Raw genomic sequence first — 22,680 nt, 5'->3', positions numbered from 1 at the left:
CCCGGCAGCACACAGCCTGCCCCCGCCCGCCCCGCTGAGGCTGCTGCTCACCGTGGAAACCGAGGCACACACAGGCCTCATAAAAACAGCACACGCAATTCCCACACCGGGGCTGCCCCGCTCCCGCCCCATGTGCTTGGCAGCAGCGGAAATCACCACTGGTGACATGGGGTTCACGGCTGGGCAGCTCCCCATGCCCAGGCTGTGTGCAGATCCAGGCAGAGCCCTGCACGCGTTACAGGGCTGGGTCCGTGCGGGCTCACAGGCAGAAGGGCACGGCCGGGAGTACTGGGTGTGCAGGGGGGGAGCTGGCCTGCGACCCCCAGGCCGGCCGAGCAGCTCCCAGGACAGCAGCCGTGTGTCCGCGCCGCAGGCAGCCGGGGAACATTGCAGCTTGTTAGGATCAATTAGTGCTGAGCGAGCGCTGGAGGCCCCGGCCTGGTGCCAGGCCCGCTCCCGAGCAGGGCGCCACGGCTCATGCCAAGGAGCCCTTGGCACTTGACGGCCTGGGCGCCTGCCCCCCCTCGGCCCCAGGCGGGCAGGGCGGACAGGGATCGGGCTGCCCGCGGCCCCGCTGGGCCGCTCTGGGGACTCGCGCCGGTCCCTGCTGCTGGCCCCACAGGCCCAGGCCAGGGGCTGCTCCCCCCTCCCCCCACGGCTTGTGCAGTGGGACCCCCCCGCTGTGCGGAGAGAACCAACAGGCAGGGGCCACCACTGGGTGTGCCCAGAGAGCAGGGGATGCCCCTCCCCACCCCACCTGGGCCCACAATACCTGCCGTCCCCCAACCCCCGTTCCCCTCCCCACTGCACCCCACCCATAACTCCCCTGCCCCCACCCCCTCCTCTGGCCTCTCCCCTCCCCACACAGCAATACTTACCCCCTCCCCACAACCGGGAAACCTCCCCCCTCCCCACACAGCAGTACTTACCCCCTCTCCTCCCCCAACAGGCAAACTCCCCCGTTCTCACCCCCTTCTCCGGCCTCTCCCCTCCCCACACAGCAATACTTATCCCCTCCCCTCCCCCCAACCGGGAAACCTCCCCCCTTCCCACCCCTCCCCTCCCCCCAACAGGGAAACCTCCCCCCTCCCACCCTTCCCCACACAGCAATACTTACCCCCTCCCCCCCTCAACAGGCAAACCTCCCTCGTTCCCACCCCTCTGCACACAGCAATACTTACCCCCTCCCCTTCCCCTAACAGGCAAACTCCCCCGTTCCCACCCCTCCCCACACAGCAATACTTACCCCCTCTCCTCCCCACAACCGGGAAACCTCCCCCGTTCCTACCCCTCCCCACACAGCAATACTTACCCCCTCCCCTCCCCACAACCGGGAAACCTCCCCCGTTCCTACCCCTCCCCACACAGCAATTCTTACCCCCTCCCCTCCCCAACAGGCAAACTTCCCCGTTCCCACCCCTCCCCACACAGCAATACTTACCTCCTCTCCTCCCCCCAACAGGCAAACTCCCCCGTTCCCACCCCCTTCTCCAGCCTCTCCCCTCCCCACACAGCAATTCTTACCCCCTCCCCTCCCACAACAGGCAAACTCCCCCGTTTCCACCCCTCCCCACACAGCAATTCTTACCCCTTCCCCTCCCCCCAACAGGCAAACCTCCCTCATTCCCACTCCTCCCCACACAGCAATTCTTACCCCCTCCCCTCCCACAACAGGCAAACTCCCCCGTTCCCACCCCTCCCCACACAGCAATTCTTACCCCCTCCCCTCCCCCCAACAGGCAAACGTCCCCCGTTCCCACCCCTCCCGCACCCCTTCCATCCTCCCCCCCTGCCCTGGGCTGGCCTGGTGAGCTCTGAAGTCATGGGCCATGCCCAGCTGGCCCCCCAGGCCGGCCCAACCTCTCCCCAAGTGCAGCAGACGCAAGGGGAGAGAAGCAGACTCCCAGGCCTAAAACCCACGCTAAGCATGGCAATATTTAATTAAATTAACCCATCAACTAGTTCTAGTAACAATAATTAACAGCAGCCTGGTGCTCTGTGCCGGCCCCTCTGGCAGGACGAAACCAGCCCTTCTGTGGGGCAGCCCCTGTGCGGCGTGTGGGGTGACCTGCCTGTCACAGGCAGTGGGGCAGCGTCCAGCTCCCTGTGCGGCGTGTGGGGTGACCTGCCTGTCACGGGCAATGGGGCAGTGCCCGGCTCCCTGTGCGGCGTGTGGGGTGACCCGCCTGTCACAAGCTGTGGGGCAGCAGCGCCCGGCCCAGCCCATGCCCTGCGCTGTGGGGCCACAACCTTTCCTTCTCCCGTGTCCAGCCCATGGGACCGACATCCCAGCATGCACTGCTGCAAGCCAGCTGTCATGTGGGGCAGAGCCTGTGTCCCGCCCCCCTGGCTGGCAGCCCACCCCTCCTTGGCGTGGCCGGAGCAGCAGAACTGCATGCTGGGAGTTCTGCCCCCGCGGGTCTGAGCCAGCCTGGCGGGGGGAGCGTTGCATGCTGGGAGCCCGTCTCCTCGCCGCTCTGAGCTGGGCATGGCCTGGGGGCACCGGCTGGGCACGGGCCCCTGGCTCTAGGGCCCCAGGGCCCGCTTAGTCCGAGGCGTGAGGGCGGTGAAGCGGAATGGGCTCTGCCCCTCGCCCCCTGTGCCCTTGGGGGGCCTCTTCATGAAGTGCCCTTCGCGCTGGGTCCGGTGGGTGCGCGGCCCCCTCTGTGCCCGCCCCTTGCGGGTGAAGCCCAGGAACCAGTCCCGGTGCCCGGCCGACATGAAGGCTGTGAAGTTGTTCTCCAGGACTTCTTCCACGAAGACACAGCCCTGGCTCCGCCCATCCAGCTGGGGGAAAGAGAGAGACTGAGACAGGCGGGTGGGGGGCATTGGCAGGCGGTGGGGGGCCATGAGGATGCAGAAGGGCAGGGGTGTGAGATGCAGGTGGGATGGGGGGGATGCGGGATGTGGAGAGGGGGCAGGGAGCGCAGGTGGGGTTGCTGTGGGCGAGGGGGGAGGCGATGGAGGATGCAGGCAGGTGGGGGATGCAGGCAGGCAGGTGTGGGTGCTGGGGGTGAGTGGGGAGGCTGGGGGGGCACAGGCGGGGGGATGCCAGCAGATGTCACTGTCAAGCCGCATGAAGCCCTGGCCACAGCACAGGGCCCGGCCTAGGCCTGGGGTGTGGCTTGGTCATTGTGACCCCCCCGGGGAGGCTGCCAGGCCGGGCCCAGCCCCCCAGTGAGCCTGGGTGCCCCTTGGCCCTGGCCCAGCCACCCTGCTGGCTCTGGGGAGGGGCCGGGGCACTCGCTGGCTGCCCCCTCACCTGGGCAGGGGGTGGGGGTGTCCCCAGGTGGCTCAGGGGTGCAGGCCTGGCCCCCACTGCTGGGCTCTCTGGGAGGAGCAGGAAGGGACCGGGGCAGCCTGGGGGTGCTGGGGAGCCCTGGAGGAACAGGGGCATTGTGCCCCCCGGAGCGGGCACGCCTTGCCCAGGGCAGCCCCATACCTTGCCCAGCACCTTCCCTCTCCTGTCCATGCAGACGTAGTAGCCCGTCTCCTTGCCCTTGATGCGAACGTGGCTCCCAAAGGTGTCGCTCTCCACGGCCAGCAGCGCTGCAAGGAGCCAGGCGCAGGAGTTAGGAGCGGCTGTGACAGGGAGGGGACATGGCGGGCGGGGGGAGCAGAGATGAATGAGCCTGGAGCATCCTAGCCTGGCACAAATCCAGGCAAAACTGGGACTAGGATTGTGGAGGGGCTGCGGGTCAGGAGTGAGGGGCACCGGCAGAGCTGGGGGGGTGCAGGGCAGGGCTGGGCTGGCAGGGGCTGCGGGTCGGGAGTGAGGGGCACCGGCAGAGCTGGGGGGACAGGGCATGGCTGGGCTGGCAGGGGCTGTGGGTCAGGAGTTAGGGGCACCGGCAGAGCTGGGGGGGCAGGGCATGGCAAGGGCTGCGGGTGGGGAGTGAGGGGCACCGGCAGAGCTGGTGGGGGGCAGGGCTGGGCTGGCAGGGGCTGCGGGTTGGGAGTGAGGGGCACCGGCAGAGCTGGGGGGGCAGGACATGACAGTGGCTGCGGGTCGGGAGTGAGGGGCACTGGCAGAGCTGGGGGGGCAGGGCTGGGCTGGCAGGGGCTGCGGGTTGGCAGTGAGGGGCACCGGCAGAGCTGGGGGGGGGGGCAGGGCATGGCAGGGCCTGCGAGTCAGGAGTGAGGGGCACCGGCAGAGCTGGGGGGGCGGCAGGGCATGGCAGGGGCTGCGGGTCGGCAGTGAGGGGCACCGGCAGGGCTGGGGTGGCAGGGGCTGCGGGTCGGGAGTGAGGGGCACCGGCAGGGCTGGGGTGGCAGGGGCTGCGGGTTGGGAGTGAGGGGCACCGGCAGAGCTGGGGGAGCAGGGCAGGGCTGGGGTGGCAGGGGCTGTGGGTCAGGAGTGAGGGGCACTGGAAGAGCTGGGGGGGGCAGGGCATGGCAGGGGCTGCGGGTCGGGAGTGAGGGGCACCGGCAGAGCTGGGGGGGCAGGGCATGGCAGGGGCTGCGGGTCGGCAGTGAGGGGCACTAGCAGAGCTGGGGGGGGCAGGGCATGGCAGGGGCTGCGGGTCGGGAGTGAGGGGCACCGGCAGAGCTGGGGGGGCAGGGCATGGCAGGGGCTGCGGGTCGGCAGTGAGGGGCACTAGCAGAGCTGGGGGGGGCAGGGCATGGCAGGGACTGCGGGTCGGGAGCGAGGGGCACTGGCAGAGCTGGGGGGGCAGGGGCTGCGGGTCGGCAGTGAGGGGCACCGGCAGAGCTGGGGGGGCAGGGCATGGCAGGGGCTGCGGGTCGGGAGTGAGGGGCACCGGCAGAGCTGGGGGGGGCAGGGCATGGCAGGGACTGCGGGTCGGCAGTGAGGGGCACCGGCAGAGCTGGGGGCGGGCAGGGCATGGCAGGGGCTGCGGGTCGGCAGTGAGGGGCACCGGCAGAGCTGGGGGGGGGCAGGGCATGGCAGGGGCTGCGGGTCGGCAGTGAGGGGCACCGGCAGAGCTGGGGGGGGGCAGGGCATGGCAGGGACTGCGGGTCGGGAGTGAGAGGCACCGGCAGAGCTGGGGGGGCAGGGCATGGCAGGGGCTGCGGGTCGGGAGCGAGGGGCACCGGCAGAGCTGGGGGGGGGCAGGGCATGGCAGGGACTGCGGGTCGGGAGCGAGGGGCACCGGCAGAGCTGGGGAGGCGGCAGGGCATGGCAGGGGCTGCGGGTCGGGAGCGAGGGGCACCAGTACAGCTGTGGGGAGCTGGCTGCCGGCTCACAGGGCCCCGTTTCTCTGTGCTTGCTCCGGCAGAGCAGGTCTCTGGGTACCAGGCTCCTGCTGCGCCCTGGGCAGTTGCTGGGGGCTCGGGCTGCAGTGGGGTGTGTGCAGTGTGTCCCAGGCCGGAGGGTCATGCAGCTCCCTGCTGGCGTGTGGGCTGCGTGACTGGGATACTCGGCATTCCTGGGCCCCTGCCAGGACGGCCTGGGAAGCCGGTGGGGCCGGCTGGTTGGCAGGATAAGGAGCCGTGTTATCAGGTGTTTACTAGGCAGTTGGTGGGCGCAGCCGCCCGCCGCTCTCCAGCAGCTGCCGTCGGTGGTGCAGACGGGCGCGGCCCCGAGCAGGAGGGCACGGCTGGAATCTGCCGCCTGACCCGAGAGCCACAGTTCCCGCTGCCTGTCGGGGCGGGGGGATCGCCAGCTCCAGAGGGGAGCAGGCCGGGCCCGGGCGGGTTCGCTGGCACCCCTGGGCGGGGCGATGGGGGCTGTAGAACTGGGAGGCGCTGGCCAATGGGCCCCTCCTGAGCAGCCTCCAATGTAGGGCAGAGCCGGGCTCCCCTGCTCCAGGGGAGCTCTGGGGGGCAGGACACGTGGCTGCAGCCCCCTCCCCCCGAGATCCCCCCAGGCCCGCACCGTATTTGTTGCCATCCTCGCCATTGGCACGGACCCGCTTGCCGAGGACCTGCAGGTGCCCACTGCTGCTGCGGCTGTACAGCTGGTAGACGCGGACGTGCCGGCGGCTCACCTCGTCCAGGTGCCGTGTGTGGTTCTCCACATAGAGGCGGAAGTCGGCTGCTGTCTGGTGAGACTCCTGCAGGGAAAGGCAGGCCTGGCTCCCCACTGCGGCTCTGGGGGTCAGGCCCCTCTGGAGGAGGGCTGGGGCATGCCGAGCCCCTCGCAGCACGAGGAGACCGAGGGCAGATGCTGGCCAGGCCCATAGCCTGTCTGCCCAGGGAGCCACGGCCCACGGGAGGGCCCTCCCAGCCAGGGACCTACCCAGCCCCCGCCAGGCAGTCTCTCTCCCAGGCCCCTGCCCGAACGGGCCCCGTCCATCCCTGCCCATTCTGCTCTGGCTCTGCTGGGAGGTCCCCTGTTCACCCGGCACGGTCAAGGCAGCCCTGCGGCCACTCGCCAAGTGCCGGGGCCTGTCTCTGCGGGCCCCAGGATTACAGCCGGGAGACTGGCAGTGACTCCAGAGGAACAGCTGCTTAGGCTTCCCGCGGCAACACCCCGTTCTCAGTGGCCAAATTTAACCCATCCAGGCCAAAATTCCCCCGGCCAAGTGCCTGCCTCAGGCCACATCAGCTGAGCTGGGCATCATGTTTGGGAAAATAGGTGGCTCTGTCCTCAGCTCTCGCTGGTGTGTTGCAAACCTGCGGCTATTTGGTGCTTCGCTTTAGCCCCAGCTACTCGGGCAGGAGGTCACGGAAAATCTCGGCTTCCATTTTCACAAAGGTGCCACATTTGCAGACAGAAGCCTGAAAGCGGGACCGGAGCGTCTCCACCAGAAACCCACCTGTTACTGTGAAACGTCACCGGGTCGCACACCAGTCACATGCCATTCAGCCGGGGGGAGGAGGGGCTAGGCTGGCTCACAACCACTCTGCCACCAGGCTCCGGAACAGGGACCTGACATTTGGCTGCAAGTTGCCCTGGGGTCAGGGATGTATTTTGAGGAAGCCTCATTGCGGTTGCAGGAACAAACCATCCCGTTGTGCAGAAAGAATAGCAAATATGGCAGGTGACCAGCTTGGCTTAACAGTGAAATCTTCAGTGAGCTTAAACACAAAAAGGAAGCTTACAAGAAGTGGAAGATTGGACAAATGACCAGGGAGGAGTATAAAAATATTGCTAGAGCATGCAGGGGTGTAATCAGGAAGGGTAATCACACTTGGAGTTGCAGCTAGCAAGAGATGTTAAGAGTAACAAGAAGGGTTTCTACAGGTATGTTAGCAACAAGAAGAAAGTCAAGGGAAGCGTGGGCCCCTTACTGAATGAGGGAGGCAACCTAGTGACAGAGGATATGGAAAAAGCTAATGTACTCAATGCTTTTTTTGACTCTATCTTCACAGACAAGGTCAGCTCCCAGATTGCTGCACTGGGCAGTACAGCATGGGGAGAAGGTGACCAGCCCTGCGTGGAAAAAGAAGTGGTTCGGGACTATGTAGAAAAGCTGGACGAGCACAAGTCCATGGGGCCGGATGCGCTGCATCTGAGGGTGCTAAAGGAGTTGGCGGGTGAGATTGCAGAGCCATTGGCCATCATCTTTGAAAATTCGTGGCGATCAGGGGAGGTCCCGGATGACTGGAAAAAGGCTAATGTAGTGCCCATCTTTAAAAAAGGGAAGAAAGAGAACCTGGGGAACTACAGGCCAGTCAGCCTCACCTCAGTCCCTGGAAAAATCATGGAGCAGGCCCTCAAGGAATCCATTTTGAAGCACTTAGAGGAGAGGAAATTGATCAGGAACAGTCAGCATGGATTCACCAAGGGGAAGTCATGCCTGACTAACCTAATTGCCTTCTATGAAGAGATAACTGGGTCTGTGGATGAGGGGAAAGCAGTGGATGTGTTATTCCTTGACTTTAGCAAAGCTTTTGATACGGTCTTCCACGGTATTCTTGCTGCCAAGTTAAAGAAGTATGGGCTGGATGAATGGACTGTAAGGTGGATAGAAATCTGGCTAGATCGTCGGGCTCAACGGGTAGTGATCAATGGCTCCATGTCTAGTTGGCAGCTGGTATCAAGCGGAGTGCCCCAAGGGTCGGTCCTGGGGCCGGTTTTGTTCAATATCTTCATTAATGATCTGGAGGATGGTGTGGACTGCACTCTCAGCAAGTTTGCAGATGACACTAAACTGGGAGGCGTGGTAGATATGCTGGAGGGTAGGGATCGGATACAGAGGGACCTAGACAAATTAGAGGATTGGGCCAAAAGAAACCTGATGAGGTTCAACAAGGACAAGTGCAGAGTCCTGCACTTAGGACGGAAGAATCCCATGCACTGCTACAGAGTAGGGACTGAATGGCTAGGTAGCAGTTCTGCAGAAAAGGCCCTAGGTTAACAGTGGACGAGAAGCTGGATATGAGTCAACAGTGTGCTCTTGTTGCCAAGGTCAACGCCATATTGGGCTGTATAAGTAGGGGCATTGCCAGCAAATCGAGGGACGTGATCATTCCCCTCTATTTGACATTGGTGAGGCCTCATCTGGAGTGCTGTGTCCAGTTTTGGGCCCCACACTACAAGAAGGATGTGGAAAAACCTGAAGCGGGGGTTCCAAAGAGGATGGATCTAGACTGTTCTCAGTGGTGGCAGATGACAGAACAAGGAGCAATGGTCTCAAGTTGCAGTGTGGGAGGTTTAGGTTGGATATTAGGAAACACTATTTCACTAAGAGGGTGGTGAAGCACTGGAATGGGTTACCTAGGGAGGTGGTGGAATCTCCTTCCTTACAGGTTTTTAAGGTCAGGCTTGACAAAGCCCTGGCTGGGATGATTTAGTTGGGAATTGGTCCTGCTTTGAGCAGGGGGTTGGACTAGATGACCTCCTGGGGTCCCTTCCAACCCTGAGATTCTATGATCGTATGTGCTTTTTGCTGTCCTTGTGAAAATCTGCCAAGTTATAAGTCTCTGAAAAGTCATCCATCTGCACTGGGCATGCTCCAGCCCAGTGGGGCAGGGAGTGAGCAGGACTTTCCCACAGTGGCTTCTCTGGGACCCAGAACTGAGAGCAGCTGATGCCTCATTTGTGCTCAATTCTGGCCTTTCCCAGCCTCTGGGGGCTCGACTTTGCAGCCTTAACGTTCTCGTCATGCGCCAGCAATGACAGCCCCGCACTGCTGCAGCCCACGCCCTGCCCGCCCCAGGACCGGCCACCCCCAGGGGGCGAGAGCCGAATCTGCTGTCCCCCAAACCCTGGGGCCTTCCAATCACAGCTCTTAGGCTGTGCCCATGAGCTCAGTGCCGGAGCCTCCCCACGCGCTCCCCTGGGCAGTGGGGCAGATGTTCAACCAGAAGGGCCCAGAGAGACTGCATGACGCACCCAAGGGCACAGGAGGCTCGGTGGCGGAGCAGGATGCTTGACTCAGGTGTCCTGTGTCCTAGGCCAGGTCCCAAACTGCTGGGCAGCCTCCAGTCTTCCGCTCCGCCCTTGCTCCAGGCCCTGTCGTGGTGCCGAGGTGGATCCCCCACCTGGCCCAGGGGGGTCTTGCAGTCAGTGACGGGGGGTGTTTGGCACTGCCAGCAGCTCTCGGGGCGTCTCTGCCACCAGCCGTGCTGGCCCGAAGGCTGGGCCCCTCGGGCGTCGCTGGTTCCTGGGCAGCCTGCCAGCCACTTTCTGGTTGGCACCTTGTTCCCGGCTCTTTTGTAACGGGGTTAATTGTCTTTGGCTCAGGGAGCTTGTTAGATGTTGGCACTAAGGCTCTTGTCCTTGTGCCCATGAGGCTGCCCGGGAGCTGCGCTGCCAGCCAGGACCCTCCCCCCACCAGGGCTGCACGGACGCTCCTGGGAGGTCCGGCTCAGTGCCGCGCCCAGCCCGAGACAGCAGAGGGGGTGGGGACAGGCAGACAGCAGCCGGGAGACACACGCGCCAGCTCGTGCTACCAACCGTGTGGCCATGGTGCCTTGGGAGGCTGCATCAAATCCCGGGTCCTCGCTCACGCACAATCCCCAGGAGACCCGACATCTGCCCCAGCCAGGCAGGGTCCAGCCGCGGCTTGGCCTCACCCCGTGGGCTGCTGGCTGCAGCAGTGAAACCCTCCCAAGGCCAGAGCTCGGCCCCCTCGCAGCGGGGGGCGTGTGCATGGCTCATAGCCAACTGCTCCGCCCGGGGGATGGCAGGAGAACCGGGCCCCCATCCGTGGGGCAGAATGACAGTGACAAAAGCCCCACCCTGCGTGCACTGTCAGTTCGCATATAGCTCGCTACCACACGAGCTAAGGGAGCAGCTCCACTAGCATCCAGATTCAGCAGGTTGTTACCCTCCGGTCAGGTTTGAGTTCTGGGTCCAGGCAGAGCCTCCTCCCATCCCCAGAGCTGATTAGGCCATGGCTTGGGGAGCCCATCAGGCTGGGCCCTGCATCCCCCCCCCCCCTCGACCAGCCCCTCTCGGCAGCTTGTGCTAGTCTGCTCAGATCTGCAACCTTCGTTTTCCTCGCCCCTTCCCAGACATCCCCTCTGACCTGCTCCAATGGCTGGACCCTGCCCGACCAGGCCAGGGGAGCGCCCAGGGCAGGCGCCCCGGGGCCCCAGGGCTGGGAGCACGAGTCCCTACAGCACAATGGGAGAGTGCCCGGCCAGCCACAGAGCTGGAACAGAGTCACCCGGGGCCATGGCAGTAGCACGTTCCCAGGGAATCCCAGCCCAGGGACACTCACCCACCCCTGCAGGCTGCCCTGGCACAGAGTCCGCCGGTGGTCACTGCCCGCCCGCCCGGGAGCCCCCTCACCACCACCACCCGGCATGGCAGCTCCAGGCGCCCATCCTCGCCCGCCCAGTGTCTCAGGAGCAGGGCAGGGGACAGTGGGTGGCAGCAGGGCCCATCACAGGCATCTAACCAGGCTCCCACCAGAGTGACGGCAAGCAGGGCCAGCTCTGGCTTTTTTGCCTCCTGGTTGGGGATTGCGGGCCCGCAGCCGGGCTCGGCGCCCTCCCTAGGCAAAAAAGCCACCCACCGCCCCCCCTCCTCGGCGCCCCCCCCCAGCACGGCAGGGGAGGGCGCCGAGCCCGGCTGCGGGCCCGCAATCCCCGACCGGCCGGAGCGCTGGGAGGAGGGCGGAGAGCCCCCGGCGGCCAGAGCGCCGGGGGGAGAGCGGCAAGCCTGGCCGGGGCTCCACTCTCCCCGACCGGCTGGAGCGCTGGGGGGAGGGCGGCGAGCCCGGCCGGGGCCCTGTCGCGCTGCCCCCCTCCAGGTGCTGCCCCAAGCACATGCTTGGTGGGCTGGTGCCTGGAGCCGACCCTGACGGCAAGGGGTGGGCGCCTGCCTAGCATTGGGAGGGCACTGATGGGGGCGGCTCCCTGCCTGAGCCCCCACCCCAGGGCACAGTTCCCGCCGTGTCTGCACGAGCCATGGGGAGCAGCCAGGGCCCCGGCACACCTGCTCTCTAATGAGGGGCTGCAGCAGCCGGGAGCGGAGCTGGGGTGGGGGCTCCAGGGGCTCAGAGCTGGGGCCCAGGTCCCGCCCACGGGGCAGACAGTGCAGGCGAGCTGGGCACGGCCGGCAGCATAGCAGAGACGCCCCGGGAGGGGCCAGCAGCAGCCTCGTTCATGGCGGGAGTTTGCTGCCTCCTCCTCAGCTGGCCTAGTTACGTCTCCGCAGCTCCCTGAACCGCGCGGTGACTCGGGGGCCAGTGAGGTGCCCGTGGCTAAGCCCAGCGGGCACAGAGCATGGGCAGGGCAGGCTGGGTTATCCTGGGCTCCTGGCTCAAACAGTGCCCAGGACCACCTGCTCCGGAGCACACGGTGGCAGGCAGTTCCACTGGCCACTCCGGTGGAAAGAGCTGCCTTGTGTTACTTGGAGATTTGCTGCCTCTCCGATTAATCGACTGTCCCCATGTGCCAGCCCCTGCCCCACTGCCAGCCCCACGGGCTGCTCACCCTGGCCCCACCCCGCCCCTCATGCGCCAGCACATGGACTGCCTCTGACAGGCCCGGTAAAACCACTCATAATGTTACCTCCTGATAGGCCCCGCCCCCTGGGACGAGCCCTAGTGGGGCTGGGACAGGAGGCAGAAGGCACCCCCACGCTGAAGGGCCAGGCTCCCCCGGGCAGCAGGGGGGGCGCCGGCTGTGCTGCCAAGAGTGGGGTCAGGGCCCCACACATCCCAGCTGCAGGGGGCCCAGAGGGGGGCTGGGGAGGCTCCTGGCCATGGGACCGCGGGGGTGGGGGGAGCTGCTGGCCCTGCCTCTCTCACTCCGAGGTCCCCCCCTTGTCTCCTGTCCCAGCTCCAGTCCCTTGGCCCCGGCGAGGGCTCCAGTCCCTTGGCACCCAACGGCACTTTGCGTGGCAGGGCTCGCCAGCGCGCTCACCGGACGGACGAGTCCCGCCCCACCCCCAGCACCTTGGGGCAGCCCCAGCCTCGCTCCCCACAGCCCAGCCAGGGCACAGCCAGGGAGCCCCCGGGGGACAGAGAAGGAGGGGGGCAGCCCCACGCCCCGGAGGAGCCCGGGGCACAGCCACTAATGGAACCCAGCCTCCCCCCGCTAGAGTCAGAGGCTCCAAGGCCAGACGGGACCCTTGGGATCCTGCAGTCGGGCCCCCGGCTCCATGCCCATACGGACCTGCCACCGCAGTGACAGAGCAGCCCCCCGGCCCCTTAGAGCCCCGTGGTGCCCACCCCAGGCGGGCGGCAGGATCCTCCCTCGGCCCAGCTGCTGCCACTCGCAGAGGGGGGAGGGAATTACCGCAGCCCTGGGAGCCCCCCCGCTCTGCCCTGGAGCACGGCCGCAGAGCTGGTTTAAGTGTAGACGTGCCTGGGAAACAGTCCAAGGGGTCCCAACCCTCACTGGTAGGTCCCTTGGTCCCGGGCTGACTCTCGCTTTAGCGTCCAGCCAACTGGTCCGCGGTCGACCTTCCTGGGCCCAGTCAGAGATCTGCCCCCCAGTTCCTGCAGGCTGGGATCACGGTGCCCCTGAACCTGCTCCGTGTTAAACCAGACAGACCGAGCGCCCTGGGTCTCTCACTCAGAGCAGGTTTCTAGCCCTTCAATCCGTCCCGGGGCTCTTCTCTGACCCTCTCCGAGTTATCACCATCCTCCCTGAGCGGTGGGCACCAGACCTGACACAGGATCGCCAGAGCCAGAGGGGAAATCACCTCTCCAGAGTCTCCTGTTTGCATCCCAGGCTCACATGCTGGGAGCTCATGTTCAGACCCCACCTCTTTGTCATTCCTGCTGCCCAGGACAGAGCCCCCCGCCTGTAAATCTGCACCTGGATCCCAGATGTACGTTTAAATGGAGCCATTTGAAAACACCTCGTTTGCTTGCTTCTCTCCTGCAGAGCTGGGGACAGAACCCAGGAGTCCTGGCTCCTCACCCCCACTCTGATCCACCAGAGCCCACGTTCTCCTCTCAGAGCTGGGGATAGGAACTGCCCCCCCCAGTCCCTGATGCTGTGGGACGAGCTCCCAGGCTGGACACATGGCTCCGCAGGGACCGACTCCGCCAGGAAACTGCTGCAGCTCCACTTTGCTTTGAGAGCTGCCCAGACGCCGGTGCAGTGCCTGGGGCTGGGGCCACGGGGATGCCCGGCCCCTCTTCCCTGGCCTGGCAGAGCTGTGCCCGGCCAGACGCAGCACTTACCTGCACGGGCAGGAGCAGGAGCAGCAGGGACCTGGCAGGAGAGGAGAGAGGCAGCGTTAGTCTCGTCCCCGCCAGACGCTGCCCCGCCCTGCCGGCCCCTGGCGCGGGGAACTTACAGGCAGGCGAGACGGCCCAGGGGCAGAGGCATCACGGCCAGGTGGGACCCCACAGCCTGCACCCAGCGGCTGGTCCGGGGGCGCTTATCCAGCAACCGCCATGGGGGCGCCAGTGGGTGTGATGGAGCAGGGGCCCTGGGTCGGACCCTGGTCCTTCCCGCAGTGCATGGAGCCGTGTCCAGGGCAGCGCCCCCCGCTCAGGGCTCTGCACCTCTCCCCCCGGCTTCTCCTCGCTCTGCGGGTGGCTGGGTGCCAGGGCGGGCATGGAGCCCAGAGCCCAGCTTCGCGGCAAGGGCTGGGGCTGCAGCGTAAGCGCCGTGCTCCGGCAGAGCCAGCGGGGCCGTGGCCACGCTGCTCCCAGTCCCAGGGGAGGGTGCCAGCGCAGCGGGGGGCGGCCCATGCCACCTCCTTGTGTCCATCAGGGCCCGGCAGGCAGAGAGCGGTTCACATGCATCCTGGCGGGGGTGAGAATGGATGACCCCTCAGTTCCGTTTCACTCTGTGGGTCCAGAGCCAGGCGCAGGGGGCCTGGCCAGGGCTGTGGGCATGGGCCCAGTTGGGTAGGGGTCGAGGTTGCTGGGAGACCCCCCCACAGCCAGGACAACGTCCCAGCAGGCCTGGAAGGACCCCATGGGGGGCCCGGTCCCTTCTGCAGCCAGAGCAGTCCTGTGTCACATGGCTCGGGGGAGGGTGCTGGGGGTACCAGGCCAACGTACGCTGGCCTGTGCACCAGCCGGGCAATGGGAGGGGGCAATAGGGGGCATTGTGCGGCAGGGAGCACAGCGGGGAGCAGCAGGGGGCTCTCCACGGCAGTCCGTGCGGCGCTGGGGGGGCACTAGGGGGCGCTGTGCGGCAGGGAGCAGGGCGGGGGGCAGAAGGGGGCTCTCCCCGGCAGTCCGGGCGGCGCTGGGGGGGCACTAGGGGGCGTTGTGCGGCAGAGAGCAGGGCGGGGGGTAGCAGGGGGCTCTCCCTGGCAGTCCGGGCGGCGCTGGGGGGCACTAGGGGGCGCTGTGCGGCGGGGGGCAGGGCAGGGGGCAGCAGGGGGCTCTCCCCGGCAGTCCGCACGGCGCTGGGGGGGCACTAGGGAGCGCTGTGCGACGGGGGGTAGCAGTGGGCTCTCCCCGGCAGTCCGGGCGGCGCTGGGGGGGCACTAGGGGGCGCTGCGCAGCAGGGAGCGGGGCGGGGTGCAGCAGGGGGCTCTCCCCGGCAGTCCGGGTGGCGCTGGGGGGCACTAGGGGGCGCTGTGCAGCAGGGAGCGGATCGGGGGGCAGCAGGGGGCTCTCCCCGGCAGTCCGGGCGGCGCTGGGGGACACTAGGGGGCGCTGTGCGACAGGGGGCAGGGCAGGGGGTAGCAGGGGGCTCTCCCCGGCAGTCCGGGCGGCGCAGGGGGGGCACTAGGGGGCGCTGTGCGGCAGGGGGCAGGGCAGGGGGCAGCAGGGGGGCTCTCCCCGGCAGTCCGGGCGGCGCTGGGGGGGCACTAGGGGGCGCTGTGCGGCAGGGAGCGGGGCGGGGGGTAGCAGGGGGGCTCTCCCCGGCAGTCCGCACGGCGCTGGGGGGGCACTAGGGGGCGCTGTGCGGCAGTGGGCAGGGCAGGGGGTAGCAGGGGGCTCTCCCCGGCAGTCCGCACGGCGCAGGGGGGGCACTAGGGGGCGCTGTGCGGCAGTGGGCAGGGCGGGGGGCAGCAGGGGGCTCTCCCCGGCAGTCCGCACGGCGCAGGGGGGGCACTAGGGGGCGCTGTGCGGCAGGGAGCGGGGCGGGGGGTAGCAGGGGGCTCTCCCCGGCAGTCCGGGCGGCGCAGGGGGGGCACTAGGGGGCGCTGTGCGACAGGGAGCGGGGCGGGAGGTAGCAGGGGGCTCTCCCCGGCAGTCCATGCGGCGCAGGGGGGGCACTAGGGGGCGCTGTGCGGCAGGGAGCGGGGCGGGGGGTAGCAGGGGGCTCTCCCCGGCAGTCCGGGCGGCGCAGGGGGGGCACTAGGGGGCGCTGTGCGGCGGGGAGCGGGGCGGGGGCCAGCAGGGGGCTCTCCCCGGCAGTCCATGCGGCGCAGGGGGGGCACTAGGGGGCGCTGTGCGGCAGGGGGCAGGGCGGGGGGAAGCAGGGGGCTCTCCCCGGCAGTCCGGGCGGCGCAGGGGGGGCACTAGGGGGCGCTGTGCGGCGGGGAGCGGGGCGGGGGCCAGCAGGGGGGCTCTCCCCGGCAGTCCATGCGGCGCAGGGGGGGCACTAGGGGGCGCTGTGCGGCAGGGAGCGGGGCGGGGGGTAGCAGGGGGCTCTCCCCGGCAGTCCGGGCGGCGCAGGGGGGGCACTAGGGGGCGCTGTGCGGCGGGGAGCGGGGCGGGGGCCAGCAGGGGGGCTCTCCCCGGCAGTCCATGCGGCGCAGGGGGGGCACTAGGGGGCGCTGTGCGGCAGGGGGCAGGGCGGGGGGTAGCAGGGGGCTCTCCCCGGCAGTCCATGCGGCGCAGGGGGGGCACTAGGGGGCGCTGTGCGGCAGGGAGCGGGGCGGGGGGTAGCAGGGGGCTCTCCCCGGCAGTCCGGGCGGCGCAGGGGGGGCACTAGGGGGCGCTGTGCGGCGGGGAGCGGGGCGGGGGCCAGCAGGGGGGCTCTCCCCGGCAGTCCGGGCGGCGCAGGGGGGGCACTAGGGGGCGCTGTGCGGCGGGGGGTAGCAGGGGGGCTCTCCCCGGCAGTCCCGCGGCGCTGGGGGGATCCGGGGGGTGACTGGGGCGGGGGGGGCAGCGGTCACTGCTGGGGGGGCCGGGCCGGGTGAGGGGCCCCAGGGAGGAGACTCGGAGCAGGTGTTTGGGCTCCTGGCCGGACCGGGGACCGGAGCCGCGGACCGGACCGGACCGGGCTGCCGTGGGGAGGCGGCGCCACCGCGAGGCCAGGCCCGGGGGCCGCGAGAACGAGCCGGGGCGGGGGGGCCGCGGGGGGGCCACCTGACGTTCAGACTCCGCCGAGCCCGGGACAGCCGCTTGTGCCCACGTGGAACCAAGACCCCGCCCCCCGGGCCGGCCGGCCAATGGCAGGGAGCAGCTCTCCCGATTGGCTGCACCGCGGGGCGGCTCGCTGTGGTTCGTTGTGCTGCGGAGCAGGGTGCGGCCCTGGGGGGCACTGCACGGTCACTGCACAGGTCACTGCATGAGGCACTGCACAGGTCACTGCATGGGACACTGCATGCAGGGCCGGCTCCAGGCACCAGCCCACCAAGCATGTGCTTGGGGCGGCGCCTGGAGGGGGGCGGTGTGGCAGGGCCCCGGCTGGGCTCGCCGCCCTCCCGCCGGCGCTCCGGCCGGTCGGGGATTGCGGGCCCGCAGCCGGGCTTGGTGCCCTCCCCTGCTGCGCTGGGGGCGCCAGGGGGCGGGGGGTGGCAAAAAAGCCAGAGCCGGCCCTGACTGCATGGAGCTGGTATGCGTCACTGCACAGGGCATTGCACAAGGCACTGCACAGTCACTGCATGGGGCACTGCACAGTCACTGTATGGGGCACTGCTCGGAGCTGGTATGGGGCACTGCATGGAGACATTGCACAGGTTTTCTAACCCTTTGATCATTCTCGTGCCTCTTCAGTTATTCACCTGATCGATCGTCCTTCGGGAATTGTGGGCACCGGATCCCGGCGGCGGTCGCCCCAGTGCCGGATACTGAGGATCCAGCGCCTCCCTGCTGCTCCCCGAGATTCCCCGTTCAGCTCTTTTGGCCACAGTGTCGCACTGGGGGCTCATGTTCAGCTGATTCCTCACCACGACCCCAAAGCTCTTCAGAGTCCCAGCTCCCCCGGACAGAGCCCCCCGCCGAGCCCCCACCTGCCGCAGAGCCCCACCCCCTCCCCTGGACCGAGCCCCCCGCCGAGCCCCTGCCTGCCGCAGAGCCCCACCCCGCTCCCCCGGACAGAGCCCCCCGCCGAGCCCTCGCCTGCCGCAGAGCCCCACCCCGCTCCCCCGGACAGAGCCCCCCGCCAAGCCCCCGCCTGCCGCAGAGCCCCACCCTGCTCCCCTGGACCGAGCCCCCCGCAGAGCCCCTGCCCGAGGCAGCCCAGCGCCACCCGACCCCGCCCTGCTTCCCACAGCCCAGCGCCCCGCAGACCAGCCCCCGTCCCATCCCCGCAGCCCAGCACCCCCCCAGACCCCACCCCACTCCCCGCAGCCCAGCACCCCCCCAGACCCCACCCCACTCCCCACAGCCCAGCGCCCCGCAGACCAGCCCCCGTCCCATCCCCGCAGACCAGCCCCCACCCCACTCCCCGCAAACCAGCCCACTCCCTGCAGCCCAGCGCCCCACAGACCAGCCCCCGCCCCATCCCCGCAGACCAGCGCCCCCCAAGACCCCACCCCACTCCCTGCAGATCAGCACCCCGCAGACCAGACCCCCACTCCCCGCAGACCAGCGCCCCGCAGACTCCACCCCACTCCCCGCAGACCAGCCCCCGCCCCACTCCCCACAGACCAGCGCTCCCCCACAGCCCCACTCCCCAAAGTCCAGCGCCCCACAGACCAGCCCCCGCCCCATCCCCGCAGCCCAGCACCCCCCCAGACCCCACCCCACTCCCCGCAGCCCAGTGCCCCCCAAGACCCCACCCCACTCCCTGCAGACCAGCTCCCCGCAGACCAGCCCCCCCCACTCCCCGCAGACCAGCGCCCCGCAGACCTGCCTCCGTCCAATCCCCGCAGACCAGCGCCTCCCCAGACCCCACCCCACTCCCCACAGACCAGCGCCCCGCAGACCAGCCCCCGCCCCACTCCCCACAGACCAGTGCTCCCCCCCAGCCCCTGCCCCACTCCCCGCAGACCAGCACCCCCAGCCCAGCCCCTGCCCCACTCCCTGCAGACCAGCGCCCCCCTGAGATCCTGCCCCACTCCCCACAGCCCAGCACCCCCAGCCCACCCATCCCTCGCCCCGCTCCACTCCCTGCAGCCTAGTGCCCCTCCAAGCCCCCACAGCCCAGCGTCCCCCACCTAGCCTCTGCCCCGCTCCCTGTGGCCCAGCACTCCCCAACTCCGCCTTGCTCGCTGCAGACCAGCGCCCCACAGACCAGCACCCTGCAGCCCAGCCCCCCCCACTCCCTGCAGCCCAGCGCCCCCCCCCCGAGCTCCCGCCCCGCTCCCTGCACAGCGCCCCCTAGCGTCGCTCAGGGGTTGGGCCCAGCACTGTCTGCCAGGGGCTGGTGGCCAGTAGCTCACTGGCTGGTAGATGCCGGCGGAAGGCCACGGTTGTGCCTGCTCATGTGGGCCCTGATCCGGGCAGTGACCAGCCCCGAGGTGGAGCTGGCCCCGGGGAGCCGGGCAGGCCTGGGTTTGGGGCTCCCTGGCGCAGCCGGCCTGGAGCCGTGCTAATGGCGGCTGATTGGATAAGGGCTCTGGAGGGGAAGGAGCGGCCCCGCTAATGCAAAGCAGAAGCTGTTCCAGGCTATAAAGGCTCATTACGGTTATTATTATTGCTTCAATCCTAAGCACCAAGTGCTGCCTGGGGAGCTGGGCGGGGGGAGCCAGAGGGAGCTGGCAGGCGGGGGGTGGAGCGTGGGGGGGGGTGCTGGAGAAGGGGGCACAGATGGTGCTGGGGGGACAAGTCTCTTGTCGAGTTTGGTGCTGTCTCTTCTGGGCCCAGTACAGGGGCTCCCCCAGCCTTGGCAGCTCCCCTCTGCTCCCACCTCTGCCCCTCAGCAGGGCAGCTCAGTGCCCAGGGCACCAGGCCTGGGAGCTGGGAGCCCCTCTGCCCCCGGCCCCAGCAGGGGGCTCTACCTGGCGGGAGCAGGGAGACTCCGCAGGCCATTTGGGGGATGCTCTGGGCTCCAGCGTTGCCACATCTCCTGCAGGAATCCGGCTCTGCTCTGAATCCCCCTGTGCTGCAGCGAGGAGAGAGCAGGTCCCCGGGGGCCAGGGGCCAGCCCTCAGACAGCGGGGGGGGAACTGGGGGCAACAGGTGACTGTGGCATCTGTGCCACTTTCAGTCCCAGCTGTCACCTGCGTGGGGAACCTGCTCCACCCAGGAGCCCAGGGCTGGGCTAGGAGGGGCTGCGGGTCGGGAGTGAGGGGCACCAGCAGAGCTGTGGGGGGAGCCCAGGGCTGGGCTAGGAGGGGCTGTGGGTCGGGAGTGAGGGGCACCAGCAGAGCTGTGGGGGGAGCCCAGGGCTGGGCTAGGAGGGGCTGCGGGTCGGGAGTGAGGGGCACCGGCAGAGCTGTGGGGGGGCAGGGCTGGGGTAGCAGGGGCTGCGGGTCGGGAGTGAGGGGCACTGGCAGAGCTGTGCGGGGAGCCCAGGGCTGGGCTGGGCTGTAGGGGCTGCGGGTCGGGAGTGAGGGGCACCAGCAGAGCTGTGGGGGGAGCCCAGGGCTGGGGTAGCAGGGGCTGCGGGTCGGGAGTGAGGGGCACTGGCAGAGCTGTGCGGGGAGCCCAGGGCTGGGCTGGGCTGTAGGGGCCGCAGGTCGGGAGTGAGGGGCACTGGCAGAGCTGGGGGGGCAGGCCTGGCTAGCAGGGGCTGTGGGTCAGCGTCTCCTCCTTTCCCATCATACAGGGCTGCCCACGCCCAGCGCCATGTCACTAATGGGTTAATGGGGGGAGGACCGCATGGCGCGGGATGGGGGGTGATGGGTGCCAATCACCCGGAGCCCCCTGGTTGCAGAGGCCCCAGGCTGGGACTGTGCCGCTGTCAGTGCCACCCCCGGTCTGGCGCTGAGACCTGCTCACCTGACAGGTAATAACGCTGTGGCCCCTGGAGGCCCGTTTAATTAGTGGAGCCGGCAGAGCTGTCATTCTCCCCTCCAGCTCGCTCCCTCCCCATTCCCCAGCGAATCCTGAGGAAAGTAATTAAACGCCAGCTGAGCTGGGAGGGGGAGCCAGGAACCGGGCACAGGGGGAGCTCAGCGTGTCCTACGCAGCCTGCGGCAGCCCCTCACCCCAGCATCGGGGCAGCAGGTACAGTGGCCACCGGTGGCGAGGAGAGGCTGGTGCCACGGGGTGGCGTGCACAGAGGGCTCCAGCCCGGAGCAGGGAGGGCCTGTCCCCCTCCCTCTAGCTTGGGACATCGGTCGTGGGGTCCTGCACGCGGCTCTGGGTGCAGCAGGGGCTGGAGGAGCAGGGTGGGGAGGCAGCTCTCCACCACCAGATCCCTCTGGCTCCTTCTCCTGCCCGGGGTGATGGCAGCCCTGGACTCCCAGGGCGGCGGCTGGGAGCTGGGGGTTACCCGGATCCCCCACCACTTGTCCCCTGCAGAGGGGCAGTCCCCGGCCCCAGGGCTGGGGGGATTTCCCCAGGAGACATGGGTGGGGAAGGCAGTGCCTTCCGGGGGGCTCAGAGCAGAGATGCCCCCTGGCATGGCGGACCCCTGGGGCCGAGAGCTCAGCCTGGTGCAGCGTGGGGGCAGGCCTCTGAGGGGAATATCCAGATTCGCCCCCAAGCACCTCAGTCCCGTGCTGCGTACGGGGGGGGGGGGGGGGAGGGCTACACATCTGGGCTGCGCTCCTGTGCGGCATATGGGGGAAGCCCCTTCTGTGACGAAGTGGGGGAGTTTCTTGTTTTTTCCTTGGTTTTCCAATGGTTTGCATACAGAGCGGGTGGGACTCAGTGCCCCAGGTGTTACTGGTTTAACAAGGGAGGGGAGAGGGAGTTTGTGGTTACAGAGGACCAGCGAGGGAACTCGGGACCCCAGCCAATGGCCCGGAGAATGGAGACCCCAGCGACTGGTGACCCGGAGGCCCAGCTCGGGAGTCGCAGCCGGTTCTGGCCAGTGGGAGGACAAATGGCTGTGAAGAGAGGACCCCGGTGACCTGACCAGCCCGATTTACGACCCTGTTTCCCTGGAGAGAAGACAATGGACAGAGGCGGGGCCTGGGGCCGGGGATCTCAGATACCCAGCTGGGAGCAGGGGGGCTCTGGGCTGGAGAAGGGGAGCGGGCAGAGCCCACCTGGATGCAGGGGAGACTGGGGTGTGCTGGGCTGAGGGAGGCCAGGCCTGAGGGTCAGAGAGTTTCCTGCGCTGTGTTCAGACGCTCAATAAACCCTCTTGTGTTACGCTGGCTGAGAGTCACTCCGGGCTAGAGAACAGGGTTGGGGGGGGGGGATATTATTCCCTCTGGGGGGTGGAGGCCCGGGGGGTCCAGAGCAAGTGGACTCCCTGAGGGGGCCCACGGCAGAGACAGACGTGCTGAGGCTCAGAGAGGTGCGGCTCCAGGAGGTGGAGGGGCCTGACCCCGAGAGAGAGTGGACCCCCAAGAAGGGCTGTTGCACTGAAGGGGGTTCCCCCCACGGACTGCACAGGGCCAAGAGTGGGCACAACCTGTGAGTCCGTGACACCTTCACAGCTGGGCTGGGCCCTGCGCTGAGTCAGAGAAGAGGCACGAGAATGATCGGCGGGTTAGAAACCTGCCTCATGGTGACAGACTCAGGTGCTGACTGCATTTAGCTGAACAATGACAATGTTAAGGGGTGACGATCCCAGGGGTCCTGCTGTCTGGAGCGGCTGACGCCTGGGAGCTGTCAGCACACAGGGCAGACCCCTGAGCTGGGGTGTGTCACAAGCCAGTGACAAATGGGAACTCCTGGATCTCTGCACCAGTCAGACAGTCCCCTCAGACTCCCAGTCTCTCCTGCCACCCAAACAACCTGCACTGGGTGATAATGGTCCCTTCACCGTAACTCACACAGCAGGGTGCTCCCAGTGTCAAGAGACTGTCACTTACCCCAGATCAGCTGGTACCTAGATCAGTGGCTCTCAGCCAGGGGTACGCAGGGGTCTTCCGGGGGGACATCAACTCACCTAGAGATGTATCGAGTTTTACAACAGGCGACATAAAAAGCTCTAACGAAGTTAATACAAACGAAAATTTCATACAGACACTGACTTGTTTATACGGTGCTATACACTGAAATGTCAGTACAATATTGATATTCCAATTGATTTATTTTATAATTACACCTCTACCCCAATATAACAGTGTCCTCGGGAGCCAAAAAATCTTACCGCGTTCTATCGAACTTGCTTTGATCCGCCGGAGTGCGTAGCCCCGCCCCCCGGAGCACCGCTTTACCGCGTTCTATCGAACTTGCTTTGATCCGCCGGAGTGCGTAGCCCCGCCCCCCGGAGCACCGC

The 22,680-nt window shown here is 67.7% G+C and overlaps 1 protein-coding gene across 1 annotated transcript; it reads right to left on the bottom strand.

Annotated features, from left to right (window-relative positions):
• Positions 1–1,903: 1,903 nt before the first annotated feature.
• On the bottom strand, positions 1,904–14,359 carry LOC128838417 (fibroblast growth factor 18-like). Its single transcript, XM_054030592.1, has 5 exons — positions 13,613–14,359; positions 13,497–13,527; positions 5,837–6,014; positions 3,443–3,549; positions 1,904–2,787 (listed from the first exon to the last, which is right to left on the bottom strand). The coding sequence occupies exons 1-5, from the start codon at positions 13,642–13,644 to the stop codon at positions 2,527–2,529; spliced, it is 609 nt and encodes a 202-aa protein (XP_053886567.1). The 5' UTR covers positions 13,645–14,359; the 3' UTR covers positions 1,904–2,526.
• Positions 14,360–22,680: the final 8,321 nt, after the last annotated feature.

This window comes from Malaclemys terrapin, chromosome 5 (assembly GCF_027887155.1).
Source record: "Malaclemys terrapin pileata isolate rMalTer1 chromosome 5, rMalTer1.hap1, whole genome shotgun sequence".
In the NCBI taxonomy this organism is placed as follows: domain Eukaryota; kingdom Metazoa; phylum Chordata; order Testudines; family Emydidae; genus Malaclemys; species Malaclemys terrapin.
The sequence above is the reverse complement of the archived record's forward strand: the minus strand, read 5'-3'. Positions and strand labels throughout refer to the sequence as shown.